Source organism: Crocodylus siamensis, chromosome 11 (assembly GCF_052110815.1).
Source record: "Crocodylus siamensis isolate JL-2025a chromosome 11, ASM5211081v1, whole genome shotgun sequence".
Taxonomy (NCBI): domain Eukaryota; kingdom Metazoa; phylum Chordata; order Crocodylia; family Crocodylidae; genus Crocodylus; species Crocodylus siamensis.
In genome coordinates this window covers 30212303-30229674 of record NC_143405.1, presented here as the reverse complement: position 1 = coordinate 30229674, position 17372 = coordinate 30212303, and the positions used below count along the sequence as shown (strand labels likewise).

The 17372-nt window shown below is 49.0% G+C and overlaps 1 protein-coding gene across 5 annotated transcripts in view; it reads left to right on the top strand.

Moving 5' to 3' along the window:
- The window catches only part of PFKFB4 (6-phosphofructo-2-kinase/fructose-2,6-biphosphatase 4), a 109232-nt gene that overhangs the window by 54582 nt on the left and 37278 nt on the right, over positions 1-17372 (top strand). For all 5 annotated transcript variants that reach the window (XM_090022804.1, XM_090022802.1, XM_090022800.1 and 2 more), the window contains one exon: positions 17242-17338. In XM_090022804.1, the coding sequence (XP_089878930.1) occupies positions 17242-17338 (97 nt within the window). The remainder of the gene's footprint in view (positions 1-17241; positions 17339-17372) is intronic.

The window sequence follows — 17372 nt, the reverse complement described above, 5'->3', positions numbered from 1 at the left end:
CATTGCGAATTCTTCCTTTAGGTAAGTGAGATCTAATAGTAAATGCAGGATATGCTGCGGAGACACAGCATGTTCCTCTCCCAACTGGAGGGAAGATTTTTATAGGCCTTAATTTTCACACACAAAATAGTGACCAGCTAATACAGTATATCCACCTGTGTTATAGCATGGGGACATCATCCATTGTGAATAATAGCCTGAAAATTGACCTGCAGGGGAGTAGTTAGATATCCAGGAACCATTAGAAAACCAAGCACCATTTATTTTAAATTCTACCTCGCACTTACTGACTCCTCCTGCAACACGAGATCCATTACAGGTCCAACAGAACTTTCCAGGGGTGGCATATGCTAATCGTACATAGTCAGACTGGTTGCAACTTATATTCTGCCAAGTTTTGTTTCCATGAAAATCTGAATAGTAAGGCGCTAACATCTGAGTTGCATTCAAGGGTACCAGTATCATGGGTATCCTTCCGGTAGAACAGATAGGGACATGACTACATATCCAAGAACGAGAGACATTTAAATCTATCCCAGTTTGATTAACTAAAGACAAGAACATATTTTCATGAAATGATCTTCTTTGTCAGTGCAGAAGTGTAGTTTGGTTTACAGAGTTTCTCATAACTGATGAGTCAAGTTCATATAAGATGGCCCAAAAAGAAATACTGAGAACTACCTAAATCACGACTAACCAACTCCACCTTGGGAACCAGGAAGTAGGTAGAGGCCTTTGCTCTGTCCCGAAGGGCAGAGTGGGGGCGTTGGGGCACATCCTCCTCGCTCTGTAGTGGCAAATCCTCTTCACCAGTAGGCGCTTGGCTCACTACTGGTCTTGAGCTCTCCTGCTGGCAGGTGCTAGGCTCACTACCAGTTTGTGGAGGCTGATTACAGAATTGGTATGGAGGAGACTCTGGGTCTAACGGGGCTGATGTTTTCTTACTGTGTGAAGCATGAATCCATGTCTGGAGTCCTTGACACTTTATTGCAGTGTTGGTGGTCAGGAGTACCTGGAATGGGCCTTTCCAGCGATCACTTTTGTTGATGGACTTTTATATGGACCCAATCTCCAGGCAGGATAAAATGGCACGGCTCATCTGGTTCTTTGGGGAGAGCTGCCTGTACCTGTGAATGAAAGGCCTTAACACACTTCATTAGTGCCTTACAATAGTCCAGAATGGTATCATCAAATGAATGTATATCGCAAAAGTGGGAGGCAACAGGTGGCGAGGCAGGGAGCCTCATGGGTCTTCCCATTAGAATTTCATATGGGCTAAGCCCAGTCTTTCGGTTGGCAGTAGATCTCATACTCATCTGGCCATTTGGGGTGAGTCTCAGCACAAATTTTGGCCAGTTTATTTTTCAGAATACCATTTTGGCGTTCCGCTTGGCCCGAGGCCTGTGGATGGTATGGGCAGTGAAAGTTCTGTTGGATCTGCAGGACTTTGCAGACTTCTTTCATTATCGGTCCAGTAAAATGAGTTCCTCTGTTAGAGTTTAGGGATAAAGGAATACCAAACCTTGGAATAAAGTCTCTGAGCAACTTTTTGCTTGCAGTGAGGGTGTCAGTTTTTGCACATGGGTAGGCATCTACCCTCCAGAAAACATACATACAATAACAAGAGCATATTCATAAGAACAACATTTCTGCATTTGAGTAAAAACTAATTGTAAATTTACAAATGGTCTCCAAGGTGGGGGATGTGCTGCCTTCTTTGTTTTTACAGGCTTTAAGGGAGGTAGATGCCAAGAGCAAATCATCAACATATTGCACAAGCACAGATTTTTTTTTAAATAGAATACCGTCTAGATCTTTCTTCAGAATTTGAGGAAAAAAAGAGAAGGGGATTCAGCATAGCCCTGGGACAATCGCGTCCAGGTATACTGAAGTCCTTGATAGGTAAATGAAAAGAGAAACTGGCTATCAGGGTGTATAGGAATAGAGAAAAATGTAGAACACAAGTCAACAACAGTAAAAATAATAAGCATTAGGAGGAATACAGGACAAGCTAGTAGCTGGATTTGGTACAACAGGAAAAGTAGGTAAAACTGCAGAATTTACTGCACGGAGGTCTTGTACAAAGCGATAAGTATTCTTTTTAGGTTTTTTTACAAGAAGAATGGGCGTCTTACAAGGGCTATTAGTCAGGACAATGATACCTTGGTTTAAAAGGCCAGTTATAACAGGGTGTATCCCTTCTTTGGCTTCTGGATAGACAGGCTATTGAGCAACTTTGGGTAAAGGCTTAGCTGGTTTTAATCTAATTTTTACAAGCTGGGCAGTATGGATTTGTCCTACTTCATTAGTATGCTGGGACCAGAGAAACGAAGGGACAGCTTTTATGATTTCTTCTTGCAACACAAAAAGATATGGGAACTCAGGCTTAAGAGGTGAGCTAGCTAAAGCAGCAAGTACAGCTATTATATCACAGGGGACATGTAAATGAACACCATTAGGAGAGCAATAGATAGTACAGCCGAGTTTACAAAGCAAATCTCTGCCTAATAAATTAACAGGAGAATAAGGATTAAGGAGAAAGGCATGTTGATCAGAAACAGGACTAAGAAAAACATGTAATGGTTGGGAAACAGGATGAGGAACTATTTGATCTGAAATTCCTACAGCATTTACAATAGCAGAGAAGAGAGGAGTTGTGGAAAATTCTTCAGCTGGAAGAGTAGAGCGGCTTGCACAGGTGTCTGCTAAACATTTTGTGGAGATGCCATTTATCACGCAGGAAACGAAGGGATCATCTTGATTAAGTGGGAGACGTGGGGCTGTGATGATGTTACTATTCCTCAGGCTGGTCTAACAGGAGGCTCCCTGATTGGGGACAGAGAATTGAGTGGGAGGAGGTGGTGACAGATTAAACATCATTCCAAGCTGGCCAGGCTGGTGAGGACATTGAGCCTTCCAGTGTCCTGGTTGGCCACAATAATGACAACTGTCATTGTTTTGGGACTGAAATCTTCCTCGTCCCATCCCACAACCACGTCCCCTGCCTCTGAACTGTCCTTGATGGAAACCTCGGCTTCTGCCCTTACCTAAAGTCTGTAATTGTAATGACATAGCTTAGTTTCCATGGATTCCTTTTTCTTTTCCTGGCAGGTTGTACAATGATTTGCAATGATGACTAGTTCTGCAAGTGGCTTAGTCTGCCAACCTACAGCAATTGTGCACAACTGTTTCTGGACTTTAGAAAGAAGTCCGTGGACAAAAGCAGAAGCAACTGCTTCTGGGGCAGTTTCAGCTGCATTTTCAATACCAGAATGTCTTTCAAATACTAGTTTCAAGCGGTCCATGTAGTCTGCTGGGGATTCTCCTTTATTTTGTTTACAGTTATGTATTTTGGCCAGTCAGTTTTCCTGGAGCAAATTTTAAGCACAGCCTCAAGGAGGTGTCGTCAGGTATCTGCTAAGTGATCTCCTATTCCAGGGTCTTGAGTAGGCCAAGTAGCCTGTGCAATGAGGCGGTTGCGGACCTCAGAGGGCAGAATACTTCTCATTAATTGGTTCAAATCTGCCCATGTTGGATTATAAGAACGGATTACAGTTTCCAATTCATCTCTAAATTTCTGGGGTTCCTACCTGATGTTGGGAAATTGTTTAACAAGGTTTCAGAGATTTCCTAGGGTCCAGGGGGCAGGGACTGTGATTGCAGTTTCCCCATTTGGACCTTGCCCTGGAAGTTGGTGTAAAGGCATAAGCTGAGCCTTTTTAGATTTTAAAGAAGGGGCTGGACCATACTGGGTACCAGACCTTAAACAAGAGACGAGGGTTGAGTGTTCAGGAGACAGACGCCCTGCCTCTGGTGGACGTGGGCATGCCCCTGGGGCAGGTGACGGTTGTTGAGTGATAGTTTCCTGATGAGGTGGGCTAATCCTGCTGGAAGAGTCTATTTGGTTACTTTGGACTTCTTCACGTTCAGATTGTGCCTGGGACTGATATGGGGGTGGCACATTAAGAAAATCTATACTATCTTCTGCATATTCATTCTCAGTTATTTGTGGATAAAGTTGTTTTGGTGCTGATGGTACTATTGATGGGGGGCTTCTCTTTTGGTGCACTTTTCTGTTTTAATTCTTTTATCTGAGATTTCAGTTTCTCTTGGGAGTCCTTAAGACTCCGAGTTTGAGATTCTTGATGTCTTTTGAAAGCTTCTTCATGCCAATTAAAAAATGTGTCCCACTGAGTCTGTGGTATATTACTACCTCTTAACTCAAGGTCTCTGCGGAGATGAACAATTTTACTTAAATCGAATGTTCCCTCCAGGGGAAACTGCCGGCTAAAATCATCTTTAGTATACTAATTCCATTTGTCTAGAAACTTACAACATTTATAGTCATAGTGTGTGTACATGTACAATTCTGGAGTTGCTTTTGGCGGAGCCGGTATGTCTTTAGACTCTCTGCTCCCCATATCTTTAAACTCAATTCACACAGGTCTTTCATACAGGAATGGCTTATTCAGGGTGTCCGGTCAGGTCGTGAGATTTGCTAGCAGCACAGAAATGCTGTGGCTAATGTCCAAAGACAAAACTCCTTGGCAATAACGGCGCATAGTGCAGTTACTCACAGTTAGACACGGCTCATTTATGAGGGTGGGGAAAGGGTAAACCTGTCCACTGGGTCATGAAGTTCTAGTTGGGCCCCCTTGCATTCAAAACTGCCCTTCCGGACAGCCATGGGGTGGCTGAACCCAACCTTAGTCTCAGACCTGGTCAGTGGCTCATTTCTCAATTCATACTCTCAATTCACACAAGGGAATTTCTCCGTTGAGGCATGAGGTTCAAGAGCATTTCTTTACTCTCAGCCTTGGTCAATGCTTATCGTGGAAAACACTTATACGCTAAGAGTTTCCACCTTACACCCTTGCTTTCGAAGAGCACACAGAAGAAATCTTGCGTCTTTGGGACGGCTGCACAAGGTTTCCACTCCTGGCCTCAGAGAGACTTCATAGTTCTTTACAGAACTTAATTCACACAAGGAAATACTTTCATTGACAACAGCAACACAGAGTCTTTAACCTTTAACCCTTTCTACTCGTAGTTACTACTTACACAGTGGGTCTGACAGTTCTGGCAGAAAAAGTTTGGATAGGGTGAGCCTTAAGCAGTGAATCAGGAAGACACAGAGACAGCCTCTCACTGAAAAGCCCCAGTAGAGATTTCAAAAGGTCTCTTACCTTGGTTTGGTGCCAGGGCTTCAGTGAAGAGATGTTTGTGTCCCAACTGATCACTCCAGGCGTCTCTATCCAAGTCACGGCACCAAATTGTGGAAGAAATCAAACTTTGTGTTGTGGTTGAATCAGAACTGACAGAGCCAGCTTTTCTTTATTTAGGGCTATACTGTGATCACAGGGAGAATTCCATACGGCAAGGGGAATCACCCACTTGTCTGTTTCAAGGGATTTCTTGAGTTCTATAAGTTTACAAGCATATTTATACTTAAGACAGAGAGAAGAAAAAAAAATATGACCTTGGACAGTAAATCACTGATCTAACACACACACAGACATACAGGCAGTTTACTTAAAGCAGAGTGAAACATTATGCTTATAGAAATAGTTGTCAGTTTCTGGTTTCTCAGAGAGAAAAATAAACTTAACATCCATACACAGGGTAATATATCAAGACAAAAAAATGTTCTGAGATAAGGAATCCTGCATGCATTGAACTGAAATAAGCAGTATCAGCACCTCTGGTCTCTGTCTGTTTTCTTAGTCAAGTTAGGAGCCAAGTTAAATTTATTACTACACCTAGTGGAGCTGATAATGTCACCGATGAGTGTTGCACATGCCACCATGCAGGTGATCAGGAATACTGCCAGGCAGCTTGGGGAGCAGCATCCATGCAGTAAGTCTGTGGGCTGGGGGGGTGGGGGGAGACTGAGGCCCCAAAAGTAAGCAAGTGAGTGGTGCAGCGATGGTGAAAGGGACTCCCGGGTGGGGATGGGGCCTTCCTGATGCTGCGTGCTCCATGGGGTGGCATGGGGGGTACTTGCCCCGTGGATCTATGTGTGGGGCCAGGTTCTGCTGCTGCTGGGGGCTGTACCGGCCTGTTCCCAGTGTGGGGTGCTGGGAGTGGGGCAGGTAGGGGCTGTGCTGGGGGCTGGGGTGAATGTTGGGGTGGCCACAGACCCTCCTCCCCCAGCGCCGCCTCTGGTGAAGCACTCTGCCCTTCTGCCTCAGTGCGGGGCTCTTGGAGTAGGCAGCAGAGTGCAGTGCTGTGGCAGGGGCAATACTGGGGGGTTCGGGAGCTGTGGCCACCCCAACATTCCCTACTGATTGCCCAAGGGGCCCCGACAGCCTCTGCTTGATGCCCACCAGTGGGGAGATGACAATGACACCAAACTTAAAACTGGCCTTTGTTCTTCTGCTGATAGAGAGAGTGGCAAGCAGGGCCTTGATTGGCACCAAACCCTGGGCTGGCCCTGCTGCCGCAGGGATTCATCAGCCTATGGGTGCATGGGATGGCGCACATGCGTGTGTTAGGGGGTGGGTGTGGGGTGGGTTCAGCAGTGGGTGCAGGTGCACAGAGGTAGTACACGTGTGTGCACAGTGGGGCAGGAGATGCCCAGCCTGGCAGGGAAGTTGCAGCTGGGCAGCTTCTGCCCCAGCACTTGGGTCTCCAGCCTTGGCTCTGGGCCTCTTCCCCCAGGGGCTCTGCCTGCTTGGCCTGGGGTGATGAGCAGCCCCCTGTGGATGGCTGGCCCAGGTTGGCTGAGGCCTCAGGGAAGGGACTGGAGCTGGAGCTTAGGGGGCAGCAGCTGGTCCTGTCTGGCACCTGCTGCCTGGTGCTCTCCACGCTGCCATCTTCCCCCAGCAGGGCATTGGGGGTGGCAGGACAGGCGGAGCTGTGAGGGCTGGGAGCTAAGCAGCACCAGGCACCATGGCACAGCAGGCTGGTGACAGGGCTGCCTGGGGGTGCGGGTGTGTGCAGGGCATGGGCTGCCATAGGCGGGAGGCTCTGCTGGGAGGAGCTGGGGGCGACAGGATTGGGGGTGCCCTGGGCTGGGGGGGGTCTGGCCAGGGCTTGGGGGCGGGGGGGAAGAGTGCCCAGGGCTGCTAGTCTCCTTGGGGCCTGGCAGTGGCCAGAGCCCCCTGCACCCCACAGGTCCAGGCCCTGCCCCAGGTCCCCCACCCCCATATGTGCCCCTGGCCCCGCAGTACCGGGGGTGGGGGGTCTCAGTCACAGGCCTGGGCACTGCTGCCTCACCCAGAGCAGATGGGCATGGGCAGGGCTGGGGGTGCGGAGCCAGGGCTGCTGCTGGGGCTGGGCTGGGGACAGTCCACAGCGCTGCTGGGGTGGGGTGGGGTGGGCCTGGGATGGAGTGCAGGGGGTGGGGAACGGTTCTCACTACTGTGTGCTGCTTATCCAGGAGCTGCTGATCTGGTGGCTCGTCCGGTGGCTGCCACTGCTGCTCCCACTGCTCCTCTGGGAAGGGCATGGGGGTGGGGTATGTGCTCCTGGATCTGCGTGGGGCAGGGCTGTGCAGGGCTCTTTCTGGTGGGGGCTGGGCTGTCCTGTGCTTGGGGTGGGTGACAGTCATGCGGGGGGGGAGGATTGGGAGGTTATGGTGAATTTTGGGGTGGTTGCAGTCCCCCCCCATAACCTCCTTGGAGTGCCGCCTCTGCCCACCTCAAGTGCAGCTCATCCTAGCCCCTGCCAAGAAGACCTCTGTGCCGCCCCAGCCTGCAGCAGCAGCTGCCCCACCCTGCATAGATCCAGGGGCACACAGCCTCCCACCACGGTGCGCTCTGCTCTGGGAGCCGCCCCTTCCCATGTCCCTCAGACAAACCATTTGCAGCTCTGTCCTGTGCCCCACCGTGTCTGGGCAGTACACCCAGTCCCACTTCCTCCCTCAGCTCCACTCCCTCTCTCACTGCAGGGGCCACAATGTGGTCCCCCCCACGCCCCTCCCCCTTTCCAACACAACAGACTTACCAGCTGGACACTGCTCTTCAAACTGCCAGGCTGCTATCAGAAATTGGATCAGTATTGGCTGATACACCTCCTTAAAAATCAACTTTCGGTATCGGACCCAAAAATCTCTTATCAGTACACCCCTAGTAGCTTGGTTTATTTGTACATGAAAGGCAGTCAGGAAACAAGATGTCCAACAGGCATGCAGAACAGTGGGAATCTGAGCCCAACACTAATGCATAGTTCCTAGGAAGAACTGACTAATCAAAACTACAGGCAGACAGCAACTCGCACGTAGTCTTGGCACACAACTTTTATATAACTTATAACAGCACCACGTAATGCTGGTCTCAAAGCCAGAGCTTGCTTGCACAAAAGTGACTTTGAAAACTGTGTAATGGTGCCATGGGATAATCCCTGGTCTTTGGAAAATTAGCTGGATTAACCACTGGAGTTTTATTCATAGATGTTAGGGCAGGGGCAGGCAGTTATTTCGGGTGGATGGCCGCTTACCCAGTTTTGGCAAGCTGTCAAGGGCTGCATGGGTTGCCCTGCCCCTTGACAGGTACCCTGCCCCTTGGTCACAATCTTGGGACCAATGTCCCAATGTCTCGGGGCCAGCACTGGTGGGTCTCAGAGTGGGACGCAGGCCGGCGGGGGTCTATGGAGTCAGGCTGGGTTGCTCCAGCAGGGAGAGGGGGAGCTGGCCTGGCTCCATACAGCCCCTCCTGGCTGGGACCCTGCACTCTTGCCACCTTGCTCTGGGCCCTGCCAGTGCTGGCCCCGGGACACAGGTGTATGCCCTGGGCACCCGGTCACTCCAAGTGCCCCCCAGCCCCATGGTACAGGCGGGAGGCAGCGTGCATCCCCGACCCCTTGCTCTGCGGAAGGAACGAGTGGGTGCTGAGTGTGTGGAAAATGGGTCCTCCCCTGCCCCTGACCCATGCTTCCTGCTGCAGCCGCTGGCAGCCCGCACGGCGCTGTCCTGACCAGGCAGGCTGCGAGCAGCTGCAACTCAGGGTGCCAAGCACAGCGTGGGAGAGGGGCCACTTTTCCTGTGCTCAGCACCAGCTTGTAACCTGCCCTTGCTGTCAGCCTGGGCCCTGTGCCCGCTCTGGGCTTGCTCGTTGGGGATACAGGGCCCAGGTGAGCGGCTGCAGCAGGGAATGCCAGCCATGGGGTAGGGGAGGGGCTGCTTTCCCTGCACTCAGCTTTTCCCTGGGCTCCTTCCCTGCCCACAGTCCTCCCTTGCCCTTCCCCCCCTCACCCTTACCTGAGTTTCCGGCACCAGTGCAACTGAGAAGCCACATGGTCCCAGGCCAGAAGCTGGCTGGGGAGGGTGGGGCTGGGCAAGCCCTGCTGTTGCAGGAGACCTCTGGGCTTACCTTGGGTCCTACTGCCCCTGGTTCCTGCCATTTTTGACAGGAACCAAAGACAGATAAATATTAATTTTCTAAATTTTTTAGGGGCCCTGTGGGCTGGATAGGATGGCTTTGTGGGCCAGATCCAGTCCCTGGGCCATATTTTGCCCACCCTTGTGTCAGGGGCTAGAAGGAACCTCTCAAGATCATCAGGTCCAGCTCCTCTGCACTTGGGCAGGAAAGACTTGAGCATCCAGACATTTTTTGAAGATATCCAGAGTAGTTGATTAGACCACCTCTGGGGGAGTCTATTCCAGATGTTAACATAAAGTTAACGTTGGAGTTAACATTAGCGTTAACATTCATGATTCATGAGTTCAGCTGAATCCTAACCTTTAGGTATGAGGGCTGTAAGCTCTGAATTTGGTTCTATACAATAGAGGAAAGGTCAGGAACACTTTTTAGTACAGGGTGTCAGTGACTTGTCTTGTGACTGAGAAGGATGGCCACTAGGACCCAGTTATCTCCGTCACTTCTCCCTGCTGCCTGGCTGCAGTACTTGTGAGGAGAGATTCTTCTCTGCCAGAGCCCAGGTACCCAACTGCTGCATGAGGTGGAGAGATGTGCCCCTTTGATGGAGCCTTGGGTTCCAGATTGAACTGGGGTGGGTGTGGAGTTCCTGGTTGCTGAATGCTGCCAAAGGCATACCTCTGTGGGCTGCATATGATCCCAGGAGCTGACGCCTGTGTTAGAGACTTTTTGTATAAATGAAAATCTCTCAAATATCTAGATTGCATTAACTATATGGAGCTTTTTAGTCCTTGTAATCTCTCTTTAAGCAGTAGTAAAGCTTAGGAAACCCTTGTATTTAGCTGTGTTATGAACAGATTCTACCTGAAGAGATAATTGTATTTATTATTACTTGGAACCGACTCTATTTGTGATTTCACAGATTTTGCAGAAATCATGAAATCAAGCACTGTCCATGAAATTGGCAAGAAAAAAACTCCACAGACTAAAAATGAAATGCTGCCTCCCTAGTGGGAGCCAACAGTCCCCCTGGCTGCTGTGCCCTGGCCATGCCTGCCACCTGGGTGGGAGTAGGGGGAGAGGGGCAGCTAGCAGAAAGAAGAACAGCCAAATGGCTGCTGCTTCCACCTCTTACTCCTGATTGTCTGAGATGGTTTCCATGTTGTGCATCCCCACACCTCTCCAATTAATGATGCGGGGTGGGGCCACACGATGGACAGCCCTCAACTGATCAGCAGTGAGGGGTGGGGCCACTGGGGCCTTTGGCCATTGCATTGGCGGGAGGGGCCCTGCTGCAGTAAGCCCACGAAAATGGTGGCCAGCCCCAAGATCTGTCTATGAAATAAGCTGCTTGCTTCCTTGACTTGGGTTGGGTCCTAATTATAACTGAAGCAGTGTTGTACCTAGCCAACACTTCTCAACCTTAACAACTGTCATTAGGGTGGTATATGGTTATTTGGACAAAATAATAACTATAAATGAATTGATGTTTAACTGGCAGAAACTGCAGTGGAGTTGTACAAGGGTCTTTTTTGAGGTTCAGTTTTGTCTAACATTTTTATGACTTGGATGGATATGGAGAATATACTAGCAACATTTGTAGACAACAAAAAGCTGGGAGGTTTACAAATTCGGTGGAGGAAAGATTTAAAATTCAGAGGTCTGGATAAAGGGGAGACCTGGGCAGTACATGTAAGGTTGGCAAACCAGTGAGTTGATTGCCTGTTATTTGACCGTAGTGAAAAATGATCAAATATTCCAGGAAGCTAAGAATACCTTTGTGTAGCTGATGGTCTACCTTTTTTTTATTACATCATAGTGTCCACTGTTAGCAAGGGTCAGAGGATTGCACACCTTGCCCTCAGACCTGCAGGTGGAAGGATGCATACTAACACATTCCAGAGCATGTATCCCCTGCCTTGCTCCTTTCTCCTGAGCTCTTTCTGCCTCCTTTACCTCCCACTGTCACTTGGAACTGTAGGAACTACACCAGTGATGGGCAAAATACAGCCCATGGAGGGGCTTTGTTGGGCCCATGGCAGGTCCCTTGGTCCCTCCTGGCCCAGGTACTGTCCAGCTATGGAGTGTCCTGCCGCTCCCTGGGCACTCAGCAGGGCTTGGGTGGCTCTGTGGCTGATTGCCTTTCCAGGCGAACCAGGCATCAGCAGCTTCTTCCATCTGCCACCACCACTGGCCCCAGCTCCACAATACTGGTGGGGACCTGCACTGCACAGCCCTCACCTGGTGTGCCCTGTGCCTGTTCTGGACTTGCCTGCTCCTGTTAAAAAGCAGCAGCAGTGCCAGCGGGGCAGAAACTGCTGCTCAGCACAGGTGAAAAGTGGCCTATCCTCATTGCCACTGCCCAGTGCTCTGTGCTACAGTCACGCGTAGCCCACGCTGGGCTGCCTTGTGGCTGCACTGTGCTGCCACCACTGCCCTGCGGGGCAGCCCAGAGGTGGCGGTGATGGTGGCAGAGCTGCAGGTCATACTGGGCATGGGCTTTGGGTGGCTGTAGCAGGAGTGCTGGGCAATGGCAAGTTTGAGGGGCTGCTTTTCCTGCATGCTGAGCAGCAGTTTCTGCCTGGCTGGTGCTGCTGCTGCCACTATTTAGTGTGAGCAGGTGAGTTCAAAGTAGGTGTGAGTTGCACCGGGTTGGGGCTGTGGCACGGGTTCTTGCTGATTTGCTCCCGCTGAGGTGAGTCTGGAGCAGGCAAAGTACTTTAGGGGTGAGGGGAGGGATTTCTGGTGGCAAAGGTCAGGGGTTACAGGGCAGGACTTCTGGTCCCAAGATGGTGACCAGGGGGCAGGGTGCCTGTCAAGGGGTGGCGCTATCCTTGTGGCCCTTGGCAGCTCACCAAAACTCGTTAAGTAGGCCTCCACCCGAAGTAATTGCCTACCCCTGAACTACACTGTGGTTGAGGGAGAAACCAAGGGCTCAGACAGAAGTGAGAATTTTCACACGACCTGGCCCTTGATAGCTCTCTCCAGCCATGACCAAACAGAAGTGCAAGGCTACAAAGTGCTTTAAAAGGGCCTGATTCTGCAAAAATCTGAACCTTCATCACATGAGGGTTCAGATGAAGGGATTTCAAAACATGGTGTCTTCAATAACATCTGTTTGCGCTGCCTCCCAGCCTGTCACTGTTTTCAGGATGCAAGGGAGGAAAGGGAGTGGAGGGAATATGGTTTGGGTTTTTTCAGCTGGCGCTGGAGGGTGGGGTAGATAGATTGGAGCGCGCCCCCCCCCCGCCGGAGGGGGAGGCCATTCTAGGGGAAACCAGTTGCAGGCTCCCAGTGAGCAGCTAGATTGCCCTCCCCCCTTGACCCAACAGTGAATTTATCTTTCATCCAGGAGATTATTGTAATTCAGAAGGCTTCCCGCAAAGTGTTCTGAATTACAGCGGGGAGCTTCACTTCTGTCTGTGTCCTAAAACAGCAATGTAAAAAAACTGCTTCTGTTGGCCATTTGCTGTGATTGCAGGCATCTCCAAATGCAAACAGCAGAACACAGTTATATTTGTAGTTATTTGGGCTTACTCTAAAATGTCATGATAAAAGCTAAGGAAAAGAAGAACTGTTCAGTCTTCAAAGTCATTCATATTTACACTTACCTAATACTGCTAGTTATAAAAATACGTTGCAATTATTTGGAATTTAATTTCACTGTTTCACAATAACAATTAACCAACTTCTTTTGTGGTAACTGGTGGAATTATCTAACCTAATTTCTCTTCATTGTTGTCATAAATTAATGATTAAAATATTTGACTATATTTGTGTAGTCAGTTGACCAAGCGGTTTTTTGGTTTGGTTTTGTTTTTTTGACTGGTCAAGTACCCAACTCTGTTGATGATAAAGTTAAAGTCAGCATAGTTATGATCATAGTTATGATTGGGGAATAACTGGCTTAGCAGTAGCAAGGTCAACGAAAGTCTTATTATTATGGTGGATCATAGATCCAAAATACATATAAATTGAACTGGATATTCAGAAGGGAATCCCTTTTGCATAATACTTGTATGCGGTATAGTTTAGTTGTTTGTAATTTCTCTCTGGTTGGCTGAAGCACTGTTGGATTTTTATTCTTAAATCATAAAAATGTGTAATCTTACTTTGTTTTGCTGCATTTAGAAGTTTTTTCCATGTGTTTTAATCTTCATTGTCAGAATAAATGGCTTGTTGTTCTGACAGCAGCAATTTAATTTCACTGAAGCTTGAATTTTCTTAAAATACTTTCTCCTAGTTGAATAGGAGAAAGTAGGCTAATTTGAGGAATGATCTTTATGTGATAAATGGCTGGTTTATTATTTTTCACTCTGAAGTTTCTTAACAGTTTCAAAAAATAAATATGCACTCTTGTGCAGTGGGAGTAGCTACTCATCATAACTAAAAGTAAATATGATCTAGGAGTAAGCAAACTGTTTTTGGTGGGGAGGGTGAAGATTATAGAAAAAAAAGCAGGTCCTTGATATCAGCAGGTGGGAGATGGAGTTTTGCTTCCTAAATTCCTCAACCTCTTCTGCTTGTTCTTGGTGCTGTCATGGTGACCCCTTGACCGGTTCTTAGTGAAACTCGCATGATGCTATGCAGGATACCAGTGCCATTCATTCTGCTGCCAAAAATTGCTTCTGTTTTTATTTTTAAATAGCCAGTTTATTCTTCAGTATTAGAAGTGATTTGTTCAAGGTTAAACTACTGGTTAATTTATTAATCTGTGGTCCTTAATGTATACCATACTCTTTCCTCAAGACAATTGCTGATTGAACTAAGTTCAAATTTTCATTTTCGTTTGAACAACAGTTCAGTAGGGGTGCACTGATAGAGATTTTGGAGGCCTATACCGTTGGCCTATTTTTAAGGAGGCTTATTGGCTGATACCAGTCCAATTTTCGATACAACAGGGAGAGCTGTATGCAGCTGGTAAGCCTGTTGTGGTAGAAGGGGTGTGGGGGGGGGGGCAGATCAAGGCCCCTCCAGTAAGGGAGGAGTGGGGCTGGGGCAAGTGCTGCCCAGTCAGGGTGGGGCAGGGTGCCAGATGGAGCCATGGCTCATCTGGGGGGTACAGGGGAGGGCTCCTACTGTTGTGTGCACCCCGGAAAGGCATGGGGGAGCATGTTCTCCTGGGTCCATGCGGGGCTCGGGCGGAGTGGGCTGCAGCTGCAAGCTGGGGCGGTGCCAGGCTCTTCCTTGGGCTGGGCCGGGCTGTGCATGGTGTGGGTGGCAATGGTACTGGAAGGTGGCTACGGGAGGGACTGCAACTCCCCAAAACTCTCTGTAGACTCCCAACCCCCCTTCCCAGTGCTACCACCATCCACCCCAAGCACAGCTCTGGCCCCAGCCCACAGCTGCAGCCCCACTTCACCCTCCCATGCAAATCCCACCCTGCCCTCCCAGGTTGTGCACTGTGGTGGGAGATGCCCCCTGCCCTAGTGGCTGTCCTGCCCCTGCCCCAGCCCCACTTCCTCCCTCACCACAGGGGCCTTGATTTGGCCCCCCCATGCTCCTTCCCTCTCCCCTTCTACCACACCAGACTTATCAGTTGCACGCAGCTTTCCAAGCAGCCAGGCTGTGCTCCTCACTACCTATGTGCTGTGCTGCGGCTTTGCACATACCCGGGCATTTATCGGCCAAATTATCAGCCACATCAGGCTGATTTCCAGTGCGCTCAATTTTCTTTATATTGGTGCTGATCTGATATCGGACCGATGTATTGGTGCACCTCTACAGTTCAGTATTTATTTTTGGATGGAAGCTAAGTCTCACAATTAGCAGTAGTTAATTACCTCAGTAGTTTCCCTAACAGATCATTTAGATTCAATCTAGAATTCTTAAGGTAATGAATATAGCAAATACAGACTACAAAAGCAGCTTAATGTAATTGTAGTCTGTGCTTCATTAATAGAGGTGTGTACACATAATAATGATGTGATACCAGTTGACTTGTTGGTGTGATACAACTGACATGACCTGACCACATTTCCAATGCTGCAACACTGCAGCTGGCATAGACCTTTGCCAAGATAGATTCAATTATCCTTTGACGAGTGACGACAAAATCTATCCACTGTATATAAAATGCACTGTACTTTACCCATTGGAGCGTTTTTTTAATAGTCTTTCTCACATACTACATGCTTCCAAAGAACATATACACACCCTTCTTGTTTGGGGAAGGCAGAACGAAGAAGAAAACAATTTTTTTTCCAGGGTCTTTCCTGCCAGAGCGTAGACCTGCCATGGCTGAATGACCCATGCGTCACTCGTTTTTATTGTAAAATCCCTCAGAGGTTTTTGTTAGTTAAGTAAACTAATTCCATCAAAACTTTTTTCCTAAATAATGGTTGACGTTTTGGGCAAGCGCTGTACAAATCCTATTTTACTTCAAAATAATTGAAAGGAGAAGATAAACTCTTCAATGTGATATACAGATACCCATGAATATACTGAAGACCAGAGGTACACTGATAGAGATTTTTGGGGCCAATACCGACAGCCGATATTTAAGGAGGCATATCGGCCAATACTAATCTGATTTCCAATGCAGCTGCCTCCAGCTGGTAAGTCCGGTGTGGTAGAAGGGGATGGGGTGGGGGGGTGGGATCAACACCCCACACAGTGAGGGAGGGGGCAGAAGCAGACGCTGCCCTAGCAGGGCAGGGGGTGGCAGGCGGCTCCTGCTGCTGCTTGCACCCTGGGGGGCGGGGAGGGGGGGCAGGGACATGAGCCACCCCGCTGGATCTGCACAGGGTGGGGTGGGCTGCAGCCAGGGCTATGTGGGGCTCTTCTCAGCAGGGGCTAGGCTTGGAGCAGGTGCCAATAGTGCTGGGAGGATGCTGTATCTACCCCAAATTTTGCTGTTGCTCTACTTCCAGCACTATTAGCCACCCAGCCCAGCCCCAGCTCAATGCCCCACCTCTTCCCATGCACTGGGAAGAGCTGGGGCTGTGCTGGACAGCTGGCAGTGGTGGCATTGGGAACGGAGCGGTGGTAAAATTTGGGGTGGATGCAACATCTTCCCAGTGTTGCTGGCACCTGCTCTGAGCCCAGCCCCCACTGACAGTCCTACGCAGCCCCAGCAGCAACCCACTCCACCCCATGCAGGTCTGGGGGCACACGCTCTCCCACTCAGCTGTGCCCTCCTGGAGTGCAAGCAGCAACAGGAGCTGACCCTGTGAGCTGTGGCTTCAGCCTGTCCCCGCCCCGCCTGGGTAGTGCCTGCCCCTGCCATCTCCCTCACTGCAGGGGGCATTGATCTGCCCTTCCCCCTCCCCTTCCACCACACTGGATTTACCAGCTGGAGGCAGTTCTCTCCACTGCCAGCTGTGCTTCTTGCTGCCTGAGTGCGCAGTGCAGCACGGGCATTTATCAGCCAAATTATCAGCCCCATCAGACCGATATCCAATACAGCCAGTTTTCTTTATATTAGTATTGGACTGATGTATCAGTGCACGTCTACTGAAGACAGCTTGACAGGTCAGAATATTTTTAACACTATGGATGTATCAAGCTGTCTTCAGTATGGATTCTTACTTGAAATCTCTGGGGGGGTTTTGTGAATCATGTTTATACACACAACAGTGCTTACATTGTGTGGCACCCCATGGCACCCTTGAAAGGATCTCATGGCACGCCAGGGTGCTATGGAAACCTAGGAGTCTTTGCACCACTTTCCCCTTTAGCCATGTGTCTTTATTTTAAAAGATGGAGAAGTAGGATTAATTTTGATGGAGATTAGACAGTAATATTCCTGTTAGTGAACTTATTTCTGAGTTTTTTTGAGCAGGGGACTGGACTAGATGACCCCCTGAGGTCCCTTCCAACCCTAATTTTTTATGATTTTCTATGATTCTATAAAACATTTTATTTCAGTGCTTATTAGTTGCAGGCATCTTTATTACCAACTAATATGAACTTTTTTCCACAGAATTTAATGTTGGTCAGTATCGTCGAGATTTGGTAAAAAAATACAAATCCTTCGAATTCTTCCTTCCAGAAAATGAAGAGGGCTTGAAAATCAGAAGGTAGGTTGGACTGTGTTCGGCCAGCCAGCCAACT